At 41.1% G+C, this 21670-nt stretch overlaps 1 protein-coding gene across 1 annotated transcript; it reads left to right on the top strand.

Annotated features, from left to right (window-relative positions):
• Window positions 1-542: 542 nt before the first annotated feature.
• On the top strand, window positions 543-21496 carry mfsd2ab (MFSD2 lysolipid transporter A, lysophospholipid b). Its single transcript, XM_084080947.1, has 14 exons — window positions 543-744; window positions 4072-4197; window positions 5606-5730; window positions 12836-12959; window positions 13197-13275; window positions 13479-13651; window positions 14085-14175; window positions 14526-14647; window positions 15113-15196; window positions 17347-17430; window positions 17634-17746; window positions 17856-17999; window positions 18596-18772; window positions 18973-21496. The coding sequence occupies exons 1-14, from the start codon at window positions 652-654 to the stop codon at window positions 19025-19027; spliced, it is 1590 nt and encodes a 529-aa protein (XP_083937073.1). The 5' UTR covers window positions 543-651; the 3' UTR covers window positions 19028-21496.
• Window positions 21497-21670: the final 174 nt, after the last annotated feature.

Raw genomic sequence — 21670 nt, 5'->3', positions numbered from 1 at the left:
ACTTTTCAAATTTATAAATCTTTTAAAAATAGATCTACAAGCTCACAATGCGTCTCGACCCATTGTGAGCTTGTAGATCGGCTATTTTCAAATGGCCAAAGTGTAAATAAGGCTGAAGTGGTTAATGTATGTTTTGGAGCCTAATAATAATCAAAATCTACAAAGTAACTAGTAACTAAAGTTTTCAAATAAGTTATTTGAAAACTTTAGTCAAACACTTTAGGCAAACATTACTTTTACTCCACAGCAGTTATTTGAAATAACTGTTGTGGCGTAAAAGTATAATGTTTGCCTCTGAGGTGTAGTGAAGTAGAAGTAAAAGTAATGGAAATTGGAAATGCCCCAGTAAAGTAAAAAAGAATACCTCAAAATTAGTACTTGAGTAAATGTACTTAGTTACTTCACACCAATGTGTAATCCCCTGCCTGGTGGGGGTGTGGGCGTGGTGAAGTATGGGGTGAATGGCTCGTTGAAAAGGGGGCGGGGACCACGAGTACTAAATTACTACATCCTCCCCGGCACACACTGGCATCATCATTCAATTCAAATTGATCCTGACCGTAAAATATCTGTGAAAGTGCAGATCTTCGTATATTTCGTGAATAAGAAAACCTTGAAGTCAAACGTGGTTATTATTAGCCTATTATTATTATGGCCAAAGGAGAAGGAGCCGAGCAATATTCGAACACGAGTTTATTGAATAAACCGGCGGACAGCTCAGATGGCATCAAGCTGGCTGGGAAGGTAAGTTCATTCATTGATTTCTTACAATAATTATAGTTTGTTGAAGGTGGCTTTATTATAGGCCAAGCAAATCAACAGCAGCTTTAGAAAGATTGTTTCATAAAATTATGATTTCATCCTGTAAATGTATGTATGAAAGAACACGTTTATTGTGCGCGACTCACTCGACACGCGACCTCCTTGATAATGCATTCATAAATCGCCACCACCCGCGCCTTTCTTTGTTTAAAGGGAATTAAACATAACCGGCCAATTAATCAGAACATTCATAAGCACGCCCGTCCCTTACTGACCTGCCCTAGCAACTACCCGGTAGTTTGAATTTTATATAGGCTATATTATTATCAGTCAATAAGTATGACTTGAACTGCAATGTACCTTTTTTGTTAATTTGTTTTTAGTTTTTTAATATATTTAAAAAATATATTTTTAAAAATGTTTTTTGATCATTATGATGTTTGAGAGAGATAGTCAGTCACCAATGCTGCCAATTCTAGGCTTGTCTCTCTTTAGGCTGTGTCTGAGCAGCTGCAGCAGACAGTCAGCTACCAGCAGCAAGGCTACGTGTCCTTCAGTCACTAGTGGAGGTTCCCTATTAATTCATATCATATCTCATTTGAGTTTCAAATGAAACTTGCTTTTTGAGGTTTCACTTTAAGTGAAAAAGCTCACTTTCTATTCTGGAGTAATCTAATCAGTCCACTGTATTCCAAGCATCATGTACTATCTAATCTTTAATCTATTAAGACCTGAGGACCCAATTCTAAAAATGTCTTCTAAATCCTAACAGTTTTCTGAAAAACCTATGTTGCTATATCAGTGGTTCATGTCAACGGACCCCCCCATCTCAAAATATTTTGTTGCAGTGACCCCCAGAACTAAGATTTGAGTTAAAATGTTTGCTTTAAAAAATATATCTTCAAAGATTGGCACATTTTTTCTAGATAAAAAAAAAATAGCAGATCTACAAGCTAATAGCGTGTTTGTGACGTGCTATGAGCTTGTATATCTGCCAAGTATAAGTGGTTAAAGTGGTTAAAATCTAAAATGACACAGATACTTTCCCAGTTTTAATACCACCCCAATCATTTCTAATATCAGAGGATGTGATAAAGCTGCCTACACTGTATATGCATGTGATTTGTTTCTTAATTTCTTTAGTGCCTGTATACAGAAAGCTCCCTGTGTTTTGAGCATCTTAGTTTTGGAAGTGGACATGCAACTAGTGTCCAATGTGTCCTGATCTACTACCATTGAAGGAATGTCTTAGGCCTATGTAAGAACGTGTATTTTCAGCTTATCGCATTAAGGAAAGGTGTTGACAAGTCTTAGGTGGCATTCATGACACATGTTCCCACATGGCATGGTCACACAATCTTGACTTGCGGGGGTTGCATCATGAGTGACACTTGATGCTACATGGAAATTTTGCAAGTAGGAGATCCATTTATTTAGGGATTAATTGCAATTTATGGGTTATACTTGTCCAACTGCTCACGACACACTTTGCACTCCTATTTTAGCTTTAGGTTAAATATGCCTGCTGCTTTGGATAGTCTGTATAGGGGGAATAATATGCATGCTTGGGATCAAGTTTATATGCAGTACAGTTGTAATGTAAAGCCATTTTCACATATAAACTCCGAACAATGTCCATTCTGTTTGTTTGTTTCTGTTTGATTCTGTTGCGTTGAATACCATTGACACTTGGTTTGAATCACCAGATTGTGTGGCCATAGGCTCTTGTGCATTGTTTCTGCAATTTGAAACTTTCACTGTAGTGACCAGTTGTCAAGGTCCCCTATTGGTCAGAGCGTTTTTGTCACCTAAACAGAAGTTCAGTGTTTATCAACAAGATATAAGACATAACTCAGGAGGTTCATTCACATGTGTGGTCACAAGGGTGTTTTTATGCTCAGCCAATCTAAGAAAAGGTGTTGTCAAATTATGGCTCTAGCCCACTGTGCCTAGAGTAGGTGTTCATGACCTTCACAAGAATGTCAATATGTGACTAGTGGACAAGGGCATCATACAGTATACAATACATAGCGGGCTCAGTTATCTAAAGTTTTAATGGTCACATAGCAGCCCCACCTTTCTCTGAGACTTGATTACAGTTGCCAGTCCGTCATTCAACAGCAGCAATCTATTGATGTTCATTCCAGTCGGCATGGGCACAGATTAGACGGCACCAAACACGGGGAGGTCTTTTGATTGGACGGAGGAGAGGGTGTGTTTACATGGCCCTGGACTGGCTGTTGGCCACAGAGCCAGTGGTTGGAGTCCTGGTTTACACTGGCAGGCATCCCTCTAGGTGGTGAGCCAGTTAAAGTAAGAGCCAAGCGGCTGTCATCCTGCCTTCAGAGGTGTGTGTATCCCTGGTGAGAGGGCATCCTCATTCCTCACCCATCCCAGGCTCTCTTGAGGATTTATTTTTATTTTGTGTGTGTGTTGTAACCTAGGCTTTGCACAAATGGTTCGGAGATTGGCACTGCTGTTGCAAAACGTCTCATCTTAGGGGAGAAAATTAGGTTTGCAGTGTTAAGCAGGTCACTGATTTCAAAATGCGTGGCTGTCTGGTTTGCTACTGCTGGTTTCCCAGTAGTAGCCTCTTGTTTGTGCTGAAAAAACTACACAATGCCTTCTTGCCAACTAGACTACTCAGTCACTGGTTCCAGGGATTTAGGTCATATATTGTGCATAAAAAGCGGAAGTGGAAATGCTTAAGTGAGAAATAATTGTTTGAAGAAGAGGGGAAGTGGTTTTGAATTCAAACTGAACATGTGAAGTAGGATATCTTCAAGATATCGAACCTGAAACAACCAGGGACAAATAATTAGATAATGTATTGTACAGCTTGTTTTGGATGAGCTTGCAACAGTCAACTGTGCTGATTAAGCTACTCCGAGGATCATTATAGCAAAGTCTAAGCCTAGAAATGCCTCTAAACTGCTAGAAATACTTGGGGCATTTGAAACATTCCGTATTAACCTACATTTGGATAAAGCTGCCTTATGACTTCCAAGTCAAGCCCATTTATTAGGCATCTATAGGTTATTATACAAGCTAAGCAGGCACATACAGTATAATGTCTAGCTTTTTAGCTGTGACCTTGCAGTTACTAGTATAAGCCACTCTGTTGGTCGGTTAGCTTGTCTGTCCAAAGTTTTCAAGCACAAGTGCAAACCGAGGGCTCATCACAGCTTGCGTGCTTGTTCTTTAATACATTTCTGTTTTCTTGTTTCTTCTAGCCCTAGCTTCCAGAAGGCTCACCTGTATGATTCTCATTCATTTATTTTCCATTTTTCATTTTTCATTCTTTCTCAGCAAGAGACGAGGAACAGATTGTCAATCTGCAATAAACTGTGCTATGCCATTGGTGGAGCGCCTTACCAGATCACCGGATGTGCCCTGGGCTTCTTCCTGCAGATCTACCTACTGGATGTGGCTCAGGTGAGTCGGTATACTCCAACCATTTTGTGCACTTCTGTAACCATAACTTTCCATGTTAGTTCTTTCATAATGGGAACCTGAATTTTAGATAACAAGGTCTTTGCATTTATCACTTGAAAATCTGTTATTTATCGGCGAACGACAAAGGTGTGTAACAAAATAAAACTTTAGCTTTGGCCACCCTTTTGCCCTTAATGGCCCTCAATATGTATGGCATTCGGATAGGCACAAGGCCGGACATGGAACTTTTTGCCTCCCTACACACACACGCACTCTCTGTAGCACCTCTACACAATAAGGCCATTGTCGTTGAAAAAACGATGAGGCAGAACAGGTTCCTTTTATTGTGTCGCTCATTAACTCCATGACAGGGCTCAACTGTAACACCCAGCAGGCTTACAGGAGCTTATGCTGAAAAAGTCTGCAGGGATAGGAGGTTGGGGGGGGGTGTTTAGTAGGATGATTTGGTGGGTCTGCCTTTAATGGGCTTTGGCGCTGATCTGGCAGTCAACACTAAGACGGCGTTGTAAGTTGACGGCTTCCCAGGGGTTAGCTTTGTCTGACCGCTCAGATCGGTGATTAAGAGTCAATTGGGTGACACAGCATGGAGCAGACTGTACAGTGCAGAGGTCTCGCATTCATCGCTGCACAGGCTTTCACTGGGTCTGTTCATCACAGTAGGCAGAGGACGTGCAGAACACAAGCAGCAGAGACTGCTGAGTCTAGTTACAGAGTGTACAAATTGGATATTGAATGTATGCGTACATTCTGAATGTTACAAGATACAGAATTATAAATGGGCCAAATATTAAGGCATGATTTGATTCATCAGACTTCATAAAAGAAAAACATGCTACATGTTTATCAGAGAAACGTCAAGGATATAAAACACCACACCGCCAACACCAACATGGCTTTGAGCTCTCCCAGATATAGGTTGTGGAAGGCATGCAAGCATGAGTTGTCGTCGGTCAGTAATTATTTTTAAATGAGATGTCAGGAGTGGCCAGTTGTTTTATATAGCAACAGGTTTGACTGGTTTTGTTTCAGGAATTTTCCTATACAGGAAATTGGGTGTACCTCCATGCAGTTATGACAATCTATTACTCGGAGAGAACGCGTCAGAAGAATAACTTAAATTCCTAAACCACTGACATTACAATCGGACACTATTTAAGGAGTGCCAGACAATAAATGTAAATGAAAATAAGCAGACAAGTGGTAAATGGATAACATATATATTGCACTTTATCTAATCTTTCCGACTACTCAAATGCGCTTTACAATGTTCACATTCACCCATTCACGTGACAAATGCACAAACACACACACACACACACACACACACACAGGGAAAAAGATCATTTTCACTAAAATACAATGCTCTTTACATCTTCTGCTATCACAGTTGGACCCCTTCTATGCTTCCATTATCCTGTTCGTGGGCCGAGCGTGGGATGCAATAACAGATCCCACAGTGGGCTTCCTGGTCTCCCGCACCCCATGGACGCGGTTCGGACGCATGCTGCCCTGGTAGGTACACAACAAACCCCCAACTGGGTGCCCTATTACAGGGGTTTGGAAACTTGTGTCACGGACCCCCAAATAGCTTCAAGTGAATATGCTTTGGTTTAAATGTTTTTTTTAAATTGGGATATACTCACTGTATATGTTAGTCATACATTTTTGTATTGTAGTAGTGTTGAAATGTTGAAAAGGGTTTCATTGATGGGAAGGTAAAATCGCATCTAAAGATAGTGAGGAGATGCTCATTATTCACTCTTCCCTCTGTAAATCCCGGAGGGGACTGCATATGGTTGAGCTTGGTGAGTCAGAGCTCATATGGGGTGTTCTCAGCTGACGTGCCAGTGTCCACTGAATGTGTGGGGGTGGGGTCTCGTGCCGTGACTGCATTTGAAATTCCAACGTCAGCCCCTGATGGGTTACTATAGTTCATGCTGATGCTTTTATTGTCATACCACTTCCTCATTGCCCACACATCCATAATACCCTACCTCACTCTTTATCTTCCTCACTCAACCACTTTCTCTCACACACACACACACACACACACACACACACACACACACACACACACACACACACACACACACACACCATAAAGACTTTACTGCAGCTCTGCAAACCATAAAATATCCTAATGAAAATATGCTTTCCGTACGCTGGTCCAAGATTTAACACTAAAACCTGAATGTGAAGAAAATCCCTTTACAATTGGCTATTTGTGCGTCTTAACTTTTTAATATAGAAAACATGCATGAGTGGTTGGAGGTCTTGCACATTCCCACAGCATGGCCTCTTGACGTGGTGTTGATAAATATAACCCCAGCCTGCTAGAAGGTCTAGTTTTCACAGCAAGCATACACACCACTTTTCTGCCCTTCGTTTTTTGAGAGAGAATATTTTGCAAAGGAGTGTGACTTTTTCTCTGTATATGGGAAGACGCCGTTTTAAATAGACTAAATATATGAAAAAGATAACCCTCATTGTTTGGCCTGGATAATTACTGAATGCATAATGGTTAGTTTTAAATGGACTAAATACATGAAAAGGATAACCCTCATTGTTTGGTCTGGATAATTACTGAATGCATAATTGTTAGGTTTTATCTCATTTGACCTTTTTCTTTTTTAAACTTAGTCAGTTCAGTTTGAGCCCTTTCTACGAAATCCATTGTTTCAGGGTTGCATTGCCTGGAGCGATGTCCCTTTCTTTTCCTGCAACTGTGTAGTGATTGTGTCTCTGTGGTGGAGAGAGAGTGGGGTGATTATATATAACGCTGCCACAGCCATTTCAGGCCACTGCTAGTGACCTTAGTTGGATGGCATGTCCGCCATGTCTGTGCCTGTCAGTACTGACTATGGATTTATCCTTTGGACTGTAGTGGCATGCATATTCTATATCCCCGAGTCCTGAATCGTCAAACATGTTCGCTAAACTTCTCTTGTTCCATGTTTAGGGTGTCAATGACCCTCTATGTGAGAACGGTTAGGCACAGGGTGGGAGTGAGGGCTGTTGATTATGTAAGTGGCTAGCAGTGTTCCCTATATACACTGAAGCCTTTAGAAGCTGCTTGATCTAATTGGAAACCTGAGGTAGGAAAGCTAGAGGGACAGGGACACCAAAAGGGGCAGTTGAAGAATGTTCTGGGGAAAGTCAAACTCTAGGTCTATATCTGTGCTTTTCTATACTATCTACTATGTTTGTTTGCGTTGATGTTGGGTACAGATGCCAAGCCCCCCAAATTGAGATAAGGTATCTGCTGTTAAATAATCTGTTACCAGGAGAGAAGGTCCTCCAAAGATCAAAATGTTCAGTGGAGGCATCCGTTTACTCGCAGGGGGTGTGACAGCCTTCCTGTTAATATCCCAAGACACTTGTGGAATGTTCCCTTCAGAGTCACCTTGATTGGGGTGCAGAGGGACCCGACCCAGGTGCCAGCAGGTCGGCTTCTGGCACAATCCGTTGTCTGTTTGTGTTGTCTCCCCGGGGGGCATTTAGCACACACCTGGATTATTAAGGCAGGTCACACGGGAACACAAGATCTTCCCGTGAAGTCATTGTGTTCATTTGCACATAAATACCCACGCTTTTGCTCCCTTTTAGACCTGATGTATGAAGTACTACAGGCCATTTTTAATTACAGGACTTGCAGGTTTTGTCAAATAAATAATAATTAATATGATGCATGCGTAATGATGTTACGGATAACTGCGTCTGCAACAAGTAGCAACTTGAGAGAGGGTTAAGTAGAAGAGATGTCATCACTATCTTAAGACCACATCAAGATATGAAAGTGGGTCATGCAGACAAAATTTCTTGATTACAATCTGGCTGTTTTTCTTTAGAAAGAGAGTAGGAGTTGGTGGAGGAGGAAATGATGAGAGAGCCAGCAGTGAGTTCAGTCCCTTCGTGGATTTGATCAGTCCCACTGGAGAAACAAACGGATGACATTTCCCGTGTGTTGAGATTTGCATGTGAGTTTGTGCTGTTGACGTTTATGTTGAGAAATGCATGCGTGTTTGAGCTCAGAGCTGCGCCTTGGGCAGGGAGGAGTAGGATAGAATGCAGTTAGGAGTTCCTCTGTCTTCTGAAGCTGTGTGTGGTGGGCGGGCGGGGGGAGGGGTGATGAGACAAGCTCCGGTTGGCTTTTCATTGGTCCAGCCCACAACACACCACCTGGCTCAGCCAATGGTGTTGCAGCTTTCAGCAGCAAGGGCCCTTGTAGACTTTATAGAATGTGTGAGGAATCCAAGGGGTTACTACAGTTCAAGTAGTGAGAGGGAGCAAGTGAATGAAATGTACTATAGCAGTCGATTTTACCGGCATAGACTGAAATGATGGGTTGCAGGTTTCCTGTTGGTAGTTTTTGGCTAGAATTAGGCCGTTTTTGCATGTAAATGCCTATAAAATGTTTTTAACATTAATATGATTTCTTAAACAAATATTTTGATGAAATGGCCAAATACCTACCCTTTTCTATTCACCATGCATCAAGACTATTTATCCAATTAAAACATTTTAAATGTTTTATTATTTTCTCTCTTTTCTGAACTGTAATATAATATATAGCTTTTACCACCAAAGGTGACCTGGCTATAGCAATTTTCCAAATTGATTATGTGTGCTCACATGTCTGTACATACACAGTGCAACTTGGTCAATGCCAATCTGGGAACCCATCGGCAAAAAAAATATAATAATAATGAAAAATAAATAAATATATATATATATATATATATATATATATATATATATATATATATATATATATATATATATATATATATTTAATTATACATACATACAAACATACATCTGTCATGCGAGATTAGGTCAACGCAGACATGAGACAAACTGTCTGTGATGTTATCAGAATTGGCCCATAAAATAGATAATCAGTGTTTAATTACACTATTTAATGATAGCCATTTCTTCTAACACCTCAGATCTCATAATTTTGAACTGGCTGTCACTTGAGGGGTTTACTGACTAGGAAAAAAGTAAACCAAACTCCTTGTCAGCACTGCTATTTTAGAACAGAAATGTGATGCTAGGAATGACATTATGGTGTCTGACACTGGTTATATAGTCTAAAGCATAACGTCCCAAGTCCCATGCCTAGCAGCCTGCTTTAGATCGTCTGCAATTTGTTCCAATTTAGGACGGGATCATAATTTTTATGAAATGTTGTTGATACAGGAACTAAGCTGCCAGTATCAAATATAGATGATCTCTAGATCCATTTCACAACATGATGTTATATGCTCTTAATCCCTATATACTTCTTTGACTGGTGTCCCCCGGGGTTTTATAATAGACCCTCTCCTTTTTTCCCTCTACACAAAATGTATTTGCACACGGTGGCACAGAGAGGAATAATCTTAGCTACTGGTCACCGCTCTCTTGATAAGGGTTGGCTTTGAAGCTCTTACCCCCAGGGCACTCCCTCACCTGTGTCAGTTTCACATGCATTACGGAGCTTTGACTCACACCATGCCTCCCATTGTACTCACTCGAACCTGTAATCTTACTCACAGGTGAAAGTAAAGTATACATCTTAAGGCTGCCAAAAATAGATATCGTAGCTCAGCTTGTTGATTAGCTATTTTCAGCACATGGCACTGTCGTATGATGAAGTTTCAGGCTTTATGATTGGTTGATTTAAACCACATTAACCCTGGCGTCTCCATTTTAGGCACATATTCAAAAATGGTCAAATTCTTTCAATCAACCTTTTTTATTTTATTGTTATACAATTTTTCAAAAAATTAAAAAGCGCTGCATGGTTTTAATGATGGTTTTCTGAAAGTATCCTAAAGCTCAAATTTGCAGATGTGCTGAACATTCCCCCCATTACATTTTTTCCCATATGCAACTGGTGTTAGAATGGCATTAGAATGTGGTCTAAGGGCGCGCTCTCACCAAAAGTTGTCTGGCCGCTGTTAAACGCAGGTTGTGCGCGGCCACAGTTTTTTGCAGCCAGCGGATTCTAGAAAAACGCTGTGACGCACCTGTCACTCACATTCAAGACCGTCCCCGTAGTATAGCCCGCACCGCCACTAGACACTAGCCACTAGACAAAAAATGTCTTTGCATTTTCACACTTGGGGTTCGTACATCTACATACACATTCAGATTTAAAATATAAAGTACTTACCCCATGGCCACGGATGTTACAATCATGTACGGACCCTCATAAGTATCCGTATCTTCCGTATTGTTCAATAAAAAGCATTTTAATCCAATCAGTGGTCATTTTCTCCGTATGCTTTCAACTGCGCGACCCTAGCGGTTAAGAGGTGTATTGCACTGTTGGTACGTTATAAAATGGCCACCAATCGGATTAAAATGCTTTTTATTGAACAATACGGAAGATACGGGTACTTTTGAGGGCCCGTACATGATTGTAAAATCCGTGGCCATGGGGTAAGCACTTTATATTTTAAATCTGAATGTGTATGTAGATGTACGAACCCCAAGTGCACAAATCATAAAGTACTGGGTGAGATGCAACAGCTACAACCATAGATATATATCTATGGCTACAACCAGTTGGTCCACTGAGAGCACCATGTTGCTTCCTGAGTCTTGGGACGGTCCGCCTTCGACTCACCCGATTGGACAGAGGGGGGAAATCAGCTCCTGCCTCCAGCAGTTTTATGCTTCTTCGTGTAGAGCGGATAAACGCAAGGTCTGCGCGATAAGCGGAAAAATCTGCTCTTGCGTGAATCCACGCATTTGCATTGACAAAGCATTGGCAGATTCTACCCCAGAGGTAAAATAAAAGTGCGGTGGGAGCGCGCCCTAAAGGGATGGGATACTTGGGAGAATCAGGGAAACATATTTTGTATTGGTGAAATCATGCTGCACAGCCAAGATTGTCTGTTCTACCATTTTCTTACCAACGCACTGGTCTGGCTATCCTGGTTTATTATTAGTACATTATTCATAACATACCAGAGCCATGACTGTTCATCTACGTCATGAGGGATCAAGGTACAGGTTGTAGTGTCCCGTGTCTTTATTTCCTTATCAGGATATGATTAGGCCTAATCGCAATTATTAATTATTATGAAAAATGTTCATACATTTTAAAACGTTTTCCAAAAATAGCAGAAATGGAAGATCAACAAGCTTACAACGCGTCAATTCATGACGCATTGTAAACTTGTATGTCAGCTGTTTCTGCAAAAATGTTATTTCATTTTTTTGAAGTATAAAATAATTAAATATGTCTGTAATTATTTTGTATATTTCAGTTACAGTATATGTCATATCTGCCCTGTGCAACCTTTGATTACAAAGCCTAAAAGGCAAACAGAAATTACGTTTTTATTCATATGTTCCAATGTTCAATGCCAAAAACACGATCAAATCGCTAATCGCAATCAATCGTCAACTTAAATTTGTGATTGTGACAGCCCTAGACATGATACTGTATGTAATGGCAATTTTGTCATATCCTCTTGACAAATAGGTTATAACCCATGCAACTTCTGTTTGAGGAATTACACTGTACTTCCCGCATGTGTGGTACCAATTACACACCCAGTGACCCACATGCATGCTTTCATCTGATTGGCTCGTACAGCTCAGGCCACAGGAAGAATCTTTGTAAGGAAGGAAGTGACTGCTGTGATTTTAGTTAAAGTAGGTGGAGAGAGTGTGATGAAATGATTAGAACGGTAGAACAGCATGCTCGAACTCATATCAACATTGTGTATCCTTTTGAGTTCTTGGCATAGCTCCTAAACATGCTGTACATACACTGAACTTAACTGCCTCTCCTGAACCAATTTAAGGCGTAGCATCTAGCCATCAATCACTTATTACCTCAGGGAAGAAAGATAAGTGATATGCTTATAAGCAAGTTCTTGCTTGGCACAATTACACTTTGGTAATCCTTGATAAGCCATAATATGCTGAACTACCGGAAAAACAGGTTTTAAAGTCATACTTATACACAAATCAATGTGAAGCAGATTCTGCCAATGTATAAAATTACAAAACTCAGTCCCCAGTCAAATCAACAAGTTGACATTTTTATTATCAGTGTAACATTGTAACATTGAGACATGTTTCTCCATGAAATGTAAGTCAATGGGCGCATACATATATCTAATAGCTCACAAATATTTGGTTTTAGATCATGGCAAGGTAACTAACTACAAAACTCCAGTCTCTACCAAAATGTAATTGTGCTTTAAGGTGAAAGACCAGGATGTCTTTATGTGATCCTGACACTAAGGGACACCTACTTCAACCTCAATCTAACACATAAACATGCATGTGTGTAACAGTTCCAAGAATAATGTTTGTATCCCCTTTTCTCTCTTACCAATGATAACAACAACAACAACAACATGACATAACTGCGCCACTACAAGCTGGTTCACTCAAGTGTGGCTTGGCTGCTGCGAGCACTGCAGAGTTGAGGCCATTTGGCTCAAAGTGAATGACGGAGAGGAACACTAGAGTTGATTACGGGGACAACATCATTATGTAATGATGATCGGCCTCTCTCTTCACACAGTGTGGTCACTGTGTGCTGGCATTACGCGCTTGAGTAGCGTCACGTTCTTGATCACTCACTGCGTTGTTGTGTCTCTTATAGGATTGTGCTGTCCACGCCACTCGCTGTGCTGACATATTTCCTCATATGGTATGTTCCCCCTTTTGAGGACGGCAAGGTCATCTGGTACCTGGTGTTCTACTGCCTCTTCCAGACCTTACAAACTGTGAGTAAGACACACACACACACACACACACACACACACACACACACACACACACACACACACACACACTCCACCCCACACACAAACACCCTTGCGTGCATGCAGTTACACCTTTACTTATCCTGTGCAAAATCAATGTTGACTCCCATTCTGCACAATGTTGACTCTGCAGGAGTCAAAAAAAACATTTTCAAATCTTTAAAATTGTTATCTCAATCTTCTCCTTTTGTTCTCCAGTGCTTCCATGTGCCTTACTCCGCCCTCACCATGTTCATCAGCTCAGAGCAGAAGGAGAGGGACTCGGCCACCGCTTACAGTAAGTGTGATGATGAAACTAACCCACAACACAGGAAACCTTTCCGCACGGGTAAAGCGATAAAGGATGTCCAAACATCAAAGGGCGATTGTTTAAAGTTCCAAGTAACTTCCTGTCATGTGTCGTGTGAGGTCACTGTATGAATCACATCCACCAGCATAACCCCCCCCCCCCTTTTCCTCCCTTCTCTCTCCTCACATCAGGGATGACTGTGGAGGTTCTGGGCACTGTGATTGGTACAGCCGTCCAGGGGCAGATAGTGGGCATGGCCAATGCACCGTGTCTCCCTGTACCTGGTGATGTCATGGAAAAATCTGACAACAATTCTACCTCCCCCGTCAATACTACCGCCTCTCCAATCTCCCTGGAGCACACGGTACACACACGCACGCACACACACACACGCACGCACACAGCACTTCATCCAAATATAAACTTCCACTGGTGACTCACTTGTGTTTCTAGTAATCATGAAACATGAGAATGACACCAGCACATGGTGATGAAAGGGGCAGCCATAGCTGAGTACTGTAGGTAGAGAGGCCATTTAGTAATCAAAAGGTCGCCAGTGTCCCCCCCAGCTTGCCCAGTCTATGTGTCATCTCCACAGTGTCCTTGAGCAAGACACTTAACCCCTAAATGCTCCCTGGGTGCTGTATTAAAGGCGCTTCCCCACTGCTCCTAATTCTTAGGATGGTTTAAATGCAGAGGACACATTTCACATAAAAGGAGGGTAAAGTCTATAAAGTAGGTGTCTAATGTATAAACGATCAATTAACTCTGGACTCTGACCTTGCTTCTCCTTGTAGAAAATTGCCTATATGATCTCCTCGGGTGCCATCTGTGCCATCTACGTTCTGTGTGCCATCATTCTCTTCTTCGGAGTGAGAGAGAAAAAAGGTAAGACACTCATCCCTTAACTTACACTTTAGTCTAGAAGCATAACAGCTTCACAGTCAAAATAAAGTCCCATGGCGAGCGAAGGGACTTCGAGACAAACAGGCCTCATTTGTTCATCATAGGATGACTGTATTGCAGCTGCATACAATGTGAAATTTACTGAATGCTTTCAGGGATAGATTATAAGTATATATGAATGAGTGAAAGAAAACACAATGCATTGCGACACAGTGTGAGCTTTGTAGATCTGCTATTTTTAGAAGATTTTTAAAAGAAACTGAAACATTTTGAAAAAGAAATTCATATAATTGATCATTTACCTTTTTCTCTTTCCTTCCCTCTCCTCCCAGAATCCCAGAGTCGTCCCCGGTCAGAGCCCATGGGTTTCTTCCAGGGAATAAGGATGGTGATGGGACATGGACCGTATGCCAAACTGGTTATGGGCTTCCTCTTCACATCATTAGCTTTCATGGTGAGCGCACGTACGCACGCATGCACACTCACACACACAGAGATAACTGATGCATTCATGCTTACTGTTTGATAGCACAGCTTCACTGTGACCACACTCAATACACAGTAATATTGGTCCACTTTCACAAGTTCAAGTTCAGCACTGAGAATTTTACAGTGTATGTCTTTCGCTGGCCATACCTGGTCCTTTGGGCCTCTACTCAAAAGAGTTTCATATAGCTTTGTGAGGCAGCTTGCCAGATTTTGCTCTGTGGATATGGAAACGGCTGCTGAGTATGTGTGTATATGTAAAGTATGTTTGTTTTTATGGTTTATGGGCTAAGCCACTTCTCGTGTAAAATATTTGGAGCGTATTGACAGTTTCTGCTCTCTCAGCCGCAGCATGTTTGGCGCCTGCAAGTTGAGATGTATGTGTGTGTGTTGTGCAATTTACTGAACACGTCTGTGTGCTTCTTCTATACAGCTCCTAGAGGGGAACTTCGCCCTGTTCTGCAGCTATACACTAGGCTTCAGAAATGACTTCCAGAACATTCTACTGGTCATCATGGTGAGCACACACACACACACACACACACACCGATGACATTTTCAGTTCAGACAAAATGGATAAGTGCGCGGTTTCCCACAGTACTGACCAAGTCTGTGTCAGCATACAGTATGTAACCTTGATCGACCCGAGGAAAAACAGAAGCATTATCTTAGCATACACAAAGGAAAACATAAATTCTCTCAGGCCAGTCACTGCCCAGTGAGAGCCAGTGGCTCCTGGCTACTGTGATGTGTGACCACTCTGACTGGCAGGTCTAAATGCCAGCCCATTCCCACCGACACCAGAGACACAGCGGAGCTGTTGTGCTGCTCAGCTGTGGGAATTAGCATTTTACATTCTCTGTCCTTTTGTTCTATTTGATATACTTTCACTGTCCCTCTTTTTATATGTGGACAAGTAGGGGGGAGAGAATGCCTTAATATCAAAAGATCAATCGATCTTAAGCGTTCAGGTTCCTGGAAGGTATTAAGTTCAATTAGCGGTCAGCTGCGAGCTACCAAACTGAACTTTACAGGGTGAGAAACTGTCTTCGGGTCAGCGAGGTTGAACAGATTTGAAGCACTGATCCTTTACTTTATGGAAAGGATTACACAGCCAAAGAGGGTGACTTTTCAGAGATGGAAGTTTTAATTTATTTAATGATTCGACTGGTTTCTCCTTTTCCTGAGATCTCTCGATCTCATGCCAGTGACTGGACTGAACTGAACTGAACATCTTAAACGTTAAAGAGAGACATCAAGCTGACTTCTGAACAGCCCTCATGGTGTTTATAGTTATGTATACCATGGGAAAAGTCTGATTAAACCAGAGGCACGGTAGGCGTTATTTTTCCAGCACATTAGATAATCGCAGATACTGTAACTCAATAGGTAGTCCACAGGAACTGCAGAGGGTGGATAAATACCAGGCCACAGGAACAGCACAGGGTGTACACCCTGTGACAATGAAACATTGTCCAAGGGGCGGTAAGGGAGCTCATCAGATGCAAACAAACAAAAGGACCATGTGTTTCTGTTTGTTGCTTTGAGGCACTTTGGGAAGACGACGTTCCACGGCACAACGTTCCAAGGCACGTTGCTAGCCAGGGGGTGACCTTTTCTTGGGGCTTGCTGAATTGTGTGTGACTGTCGGAAGATTAGTGAGGTGTTTGCTTTAACATTGTGCACGTTGTGAGCTTGTGGATCGGCTATTTTCAGTGAAGAAAGTTGGTGTTGTAGAGGGAAAAAAGTGGCCAACTATGGACAGAGGAGAAGCCTGGCAACTCAAGGTTGCTGATGGTAATGACAACGATGGTAATTATTCAAAAGCGCAAGGAATTTAACAGATACTCTTATCTAGTGTGAAATCAGTCTAAATGGCATGAACCCTTGTCAACAAACACAGTAAATAGTCACGTAAGTAGACTGCAAACAAAACAATTTAGTGCTTCAGAGAAACTAGAATACGAGGTAAGCGACAAACTAAATATGCTCCACAGTTCACCGTCAAATGTGGAAAGCTAGTGTGGCACCAGAGGACTGTTATCATTAGCTGGGCCATCAGGGGGGTCAAAGGGCACCTGACTCCTAACTAAGGTCATTGAGAGGATGATCTCTGTGGAACTTTGCATTGTATTGAACCAAGATTTGTTTTGGGAAGGGCTATACACCTCTATATTGTCTGCCGTCTGTTCTGTTGTGAGAGGTCACATATTCTTCATTCCATCAACACAATTGGAAGCATTTTTTGGAAGTGTTGTTAAGCCCCAAATGACAGCTAATCCCTTTGGGGGATACTTGTGTTATTGCTTCTCTTGACTTGGTTGGTTGCATAATTCCTGTATTTATTGGTGCTATATGGCTTTTCGTTCAAATATCCATTGTAGGTAGACGTATGAAATACATTTTATAACAATGTTTTTTGATTGATTGGATCGTACGTAATGGGTCAGTCCTGTTGCTGTTGCTCCGGTGACACCTGAATTTCCCTCCGTGATTTTTTTTAGTAGTATCTTACCATATAACAATAACCTGGAGTTCACTTGCAAAAAAATAAAACCTTCCGTGAAACCCTTGCCACAACCACTAAGTGCTGTTCTGTCACTGTCTTTGTCAACAAAATGGTTGGATAACTAGTTAAACAATTATATATTTTCATTTCCCCTCCAGCTCTCGGCTACCCTGACCATCCCCTTCTGGCAGTGGTTCCTGACTCGGTTTGGGAAGAAGACAGCTGTTTATATTGGAACTACGGTAAGGCTGCAGTTATGTTATTACCCTGCCAGCCACTCGGTGTGTGTTAACATAGTACTGTAGGTGTTCTAGTAGTCTATTTATTTTTGAAGAGTGACATTACGGTAACTTCAAGCAATCTGGTGTCTGTAATAAACCTGTAGCTTTTTGGGAAGTAACTTGGTTTCAATGACTGACATGTTTCTCTCTCTCTCTCCCTCTAGTCTGTTATCCCCTTCATGATTCTGGTGGTGTGTGTAAAGAGCAACTTGTACGTCACGTACGTCGTCTCCTTTGCTGCTGGAGTGAGCGTGGCCGCAGCCTTCCTGTTGCCATGGTCAGTCACACACACGCACGCACGCACACACACTGACTCCACTTGTTCAAGCTCTAGATTTGGTTATGGTGTTACTGGTCTTACTAATCGCGTCTCTCTGTACTTGTAGGTCTATGCTTCCCGATGTGGTCGATGACTTCAAGGTGGCCAACCCTGACTCCACCGGCCATGAGGCCATCTTCTACTCATTCTACGTCTTCTTTACCAAATTTGCATCTGGAGTTTCGTTGGGCGTTTCTACACTGAGCTTAGAGTAAGTCGGGCCGAAATCTTGTAACTCCATATGTCCATATTTGATGTTTTTTCATAAATTAATGCCCTATTTCATACTTCATATGACTGTTGCGCAAAAATGGCAGATCTACAAGCTCAATGTGTTCATCACATTGTGAGCTTGTAGATCTTCAATTTTGGCCACTTTTGTGACTTATTTTTACTTTTTGCTACTTTTCACGATTACGCACACACAGTCACCCAAAATCTACACCATTAATCCTTCAAAACAAGTCGGGAGGTCTTGTCATTAACCAACTGAAGTCTGACACTCAGCACTAAGCCAAATCCCACTTCAAAGTTGTTAATTTACCCATTCATCTCATTGAGTACAGTAAAGTAATAGGATAGTGTGTGTGCATCACATGTTTAGAGTTACTGTAGAATGATGGCCTTTAGATCTGTCATGTGATGGTCTGCTATCAGGACAGGAGACCCCTGTTGTACACTATTTTTGGATAATGTTTTGATATTCAACCCCTCCTCTGGATGCTTTGTTTAAATTATGATGATGTAATATAATTTCCCCCCCAATTTATAGCTTGTGTATTAACAGGTTTCCTATCATATCTGTAGTTTTGCAGGCTACATTACTCGAGGCTGTTCACAACCAGAGGCGGTCGATATAACCCTAAAAGTGCTGGTCTCGGCCGCGCCCATCGTCCTCATTCTGATTGGCTTGGCTATATTCTACTCTTATCCAATTGATGAGGAAACGAGGCAAGGCAACCGCAAACTGCTCCAGGAAATGCGGTAAGGCTAATGTCAATGTCTGCTTGATTTGTTATATGTATTTGCCCGCCAGTGTCGCATTTAAAAAAAGAAAATTTAATTCAAAGAAATTGGCATATGCAATCAAGTGTGAATGAGGCTTTACAGTTTGTTGCTTCTTGCATGTGTTTACTTGTCTGTTTAGAGGAACCCAGAGTAAAGAAACGTTTGTGTTCTTGCAGGGACAGCGAAGCAGATTCTGAAACGGACTCGACAGAGCTGGCCAACATGGCCTAGAACCTTTTTAGAAAACCCATGGACCAATCGGGTGACTCACTGCCATTTGCACTGGGCGGGACCAATGGACATGGGCCTGTCCAATCGTAGTGACACTGCCTTGTCCAATTACATTGCTGCTCCTAAATGTCTTCAAATCTTTCTTTAATGACGCAATGTCATGGCAACAGCCTGGCCATCGCCTTCCTGGAATAAGTATCTGACCCTCTTCAACTGTGACAAGGTCTAACGCCACCGTATCTACGTTCATTGCCAATTAGGCCAACTTTCAAAAAACGCGTTCTTTGTACATTGAACTTGTACTAGTTGGTAGTTCTACAAATGTCTTTGAAATTGGCCTTTTTTTTCTTTTTTGTTAAAGTTGCACAAGATCTTGAAATGTGATGCATGGATGCATTTTGTGGGCACTGCCAACGTTGGTTCTATTTAGAACTCATGAGTTTCTATCCCAATAGACATATATATATATACACCATATCACAAGTAATGTTGGAAATTCACAACCTTGAGCACTGCACTAAAAGAACTTTATACTCCATGAGATGTATTAGGGCCTACATGAGAAACTTGAACAATGGTAATGATGCCTTAATTTCATTACATATATTTTCTTTCTTTTTTTTTCTTTTTGTTTTACAAATTTCACAAATTCTGATACATTTTGATAGACATGTTTTAAAGTCTATTGTAGTCTATAAGTATTTCTATCCAATTTCTAAAGTGTTTGTTATATTTGGCATTTGTATCATTGTGGACCATCTGATACTCAAAATGGCCTTCTAATGTTGGTTAAATGGAACCAATCTACAAACTTATTTTGGCTGGTACCCATCCAGCATTACAATTCCGTTCCCCTTCTCTAGAACAAGCTCAAAATATTACTTTGTACTTTTGTTTTCCAATTTGTGCGCACATCCAGTTTACTGTAACCAACTGGCCTGTCCCTGTCCCCATCTTACTGACTTTGCTCAAAAGAGATGGTAAACTATCTGGTCTTTAAATAAGTGGTTGCACTGTGTAGAAGCTGTGCTCACTAGTTTTAATTTCCCTAACATTGTATTGAAACCACTAAGATAGGACAGCAGTTAGTTTGCACAGTCAAGTAGTTGACAAAATGACACAACAATAACATTTACATTTATTTATAACACAGCTACTGAAGACCAGACACGGATTACTGTCTTTTATATTGACTTTATTGAACGAATCCATAAGTGCAACTGGTACTATTCTAGAGATATTATTTAAGTATTTATTAGTGTCGATTTTAGTGTTTTTGAGTTCACGTTTGCAGGATGGCCACGTTTTCCACAGTATCTAACCTGTTCAAGGCATCCAAGTTTATTCCGAATGACAAGTTTTGAATGAAGTAGGGGGGAGAGATAACGTGATATATGTATTAATGTGAGGAGCCTTAGAGAAAACGTTTTAAATGGTCAAATTCATGAGCCTTTTAAATGCATGTCCTTGATCGAAGCTAGCCCCACCCTCCCCCCCTCCATCTGCATTATAAAAAAAAGGGAAGCACATAATTTTGGAGAAGAAAAAAACCCCAGGAGGTTGGGGATGTGAATTTTGTATTGTCTCATGCGTTTTGTATGTGTGTGTCAACGTTTCAAAATCAATGTACAGTTAAAGGAATGGCTAGATTACTTTATAATCCTCTGAATTCATCTCATAGGGAAAAAAGAGGGTTTCATATCTTGGATATGGAACATGTGCAGTCATATGTTATACATACTGTTACATCTTCAACATATGTTGATGCTGACGACCGGGTTATCGGGAACATTTTTCTATTTGCCTCTTTTCCTCAATGTTTATTTCCCTCCTGAGGGCGCTTTGGCCCTTAGTAGACATGTGCCATCTACATGCCATCCTCTGAGAGCACAGTGACATTTCTACCCACTAAAGCCTAATTCATTCTTTGTCGTACTTAAGTACGATTTATACTTAGTCGCATGGTGACGTTGCACGCCAAAAATATCCAAGCTCAACGTGTCGCATCCGCGACACATAATGAGCGTGTATATCACGCGATGCCGTTGTGTGACGAAGCATAAATTAGGCATGATGGTAACCTTTGCCGAAAAAGAACATATCTTTCCTGCTAATAAACATACATATTATAAATTAGGCTTTTCCCTCTGTAAGAATGGTGCCATTTTTTATATCTCGGTCGTTATTGTTTTAAGAAACTGTTGGACAACTTCCCTCCCGTCTCTTGAGGCTGTGGCCAAAATGTGTGAGCTTTAATCAATCTGTGAAAAGCGCACAAGTCTTGTGTATACATGCCTCCTGTGCATAATGTAAATATTGTACAGTGTGTAAATATCTTTGATATTTGTGGCAGCAAGTGAAATGAACTTCTGTTCGTTGATGTACTGTAGTTATTTAAGAAAAAAAGATGTTTGAGATTAAATGGAAAGAAATGTTAAGATATTGTTAATAAATACTGATTCATAATAATGTGACTTGTCAGAATTCATTAATTTAAGTTCGTCATACCTTGTTTATATTGTGTACAGACTGTATGGAATTCCAATGCCCATAAATGAAAATGGCATATTCAAAGTACTTTCATGTGCATATTTGGCCAATGTTTTTATATTTTGAAACGCATGAACTAAAACATATTACTCC

The sequence above is a fragment of the Gymnoscopelus microlampas genome (assembly GCF_963454915.1).
Source record: "Gymnoscopelus microlampas genome assembly, chromosome: 15".
NCBI lineage: Eukaryota > Metazoa > Chordata > Actinopteri > Myctophiformes > Myctophidae > Gymnoscopelus > Gymnoscopelus microlampas.
This window is presented reverse-complemented; position numbering and strand designations above follow the sequence as displayed.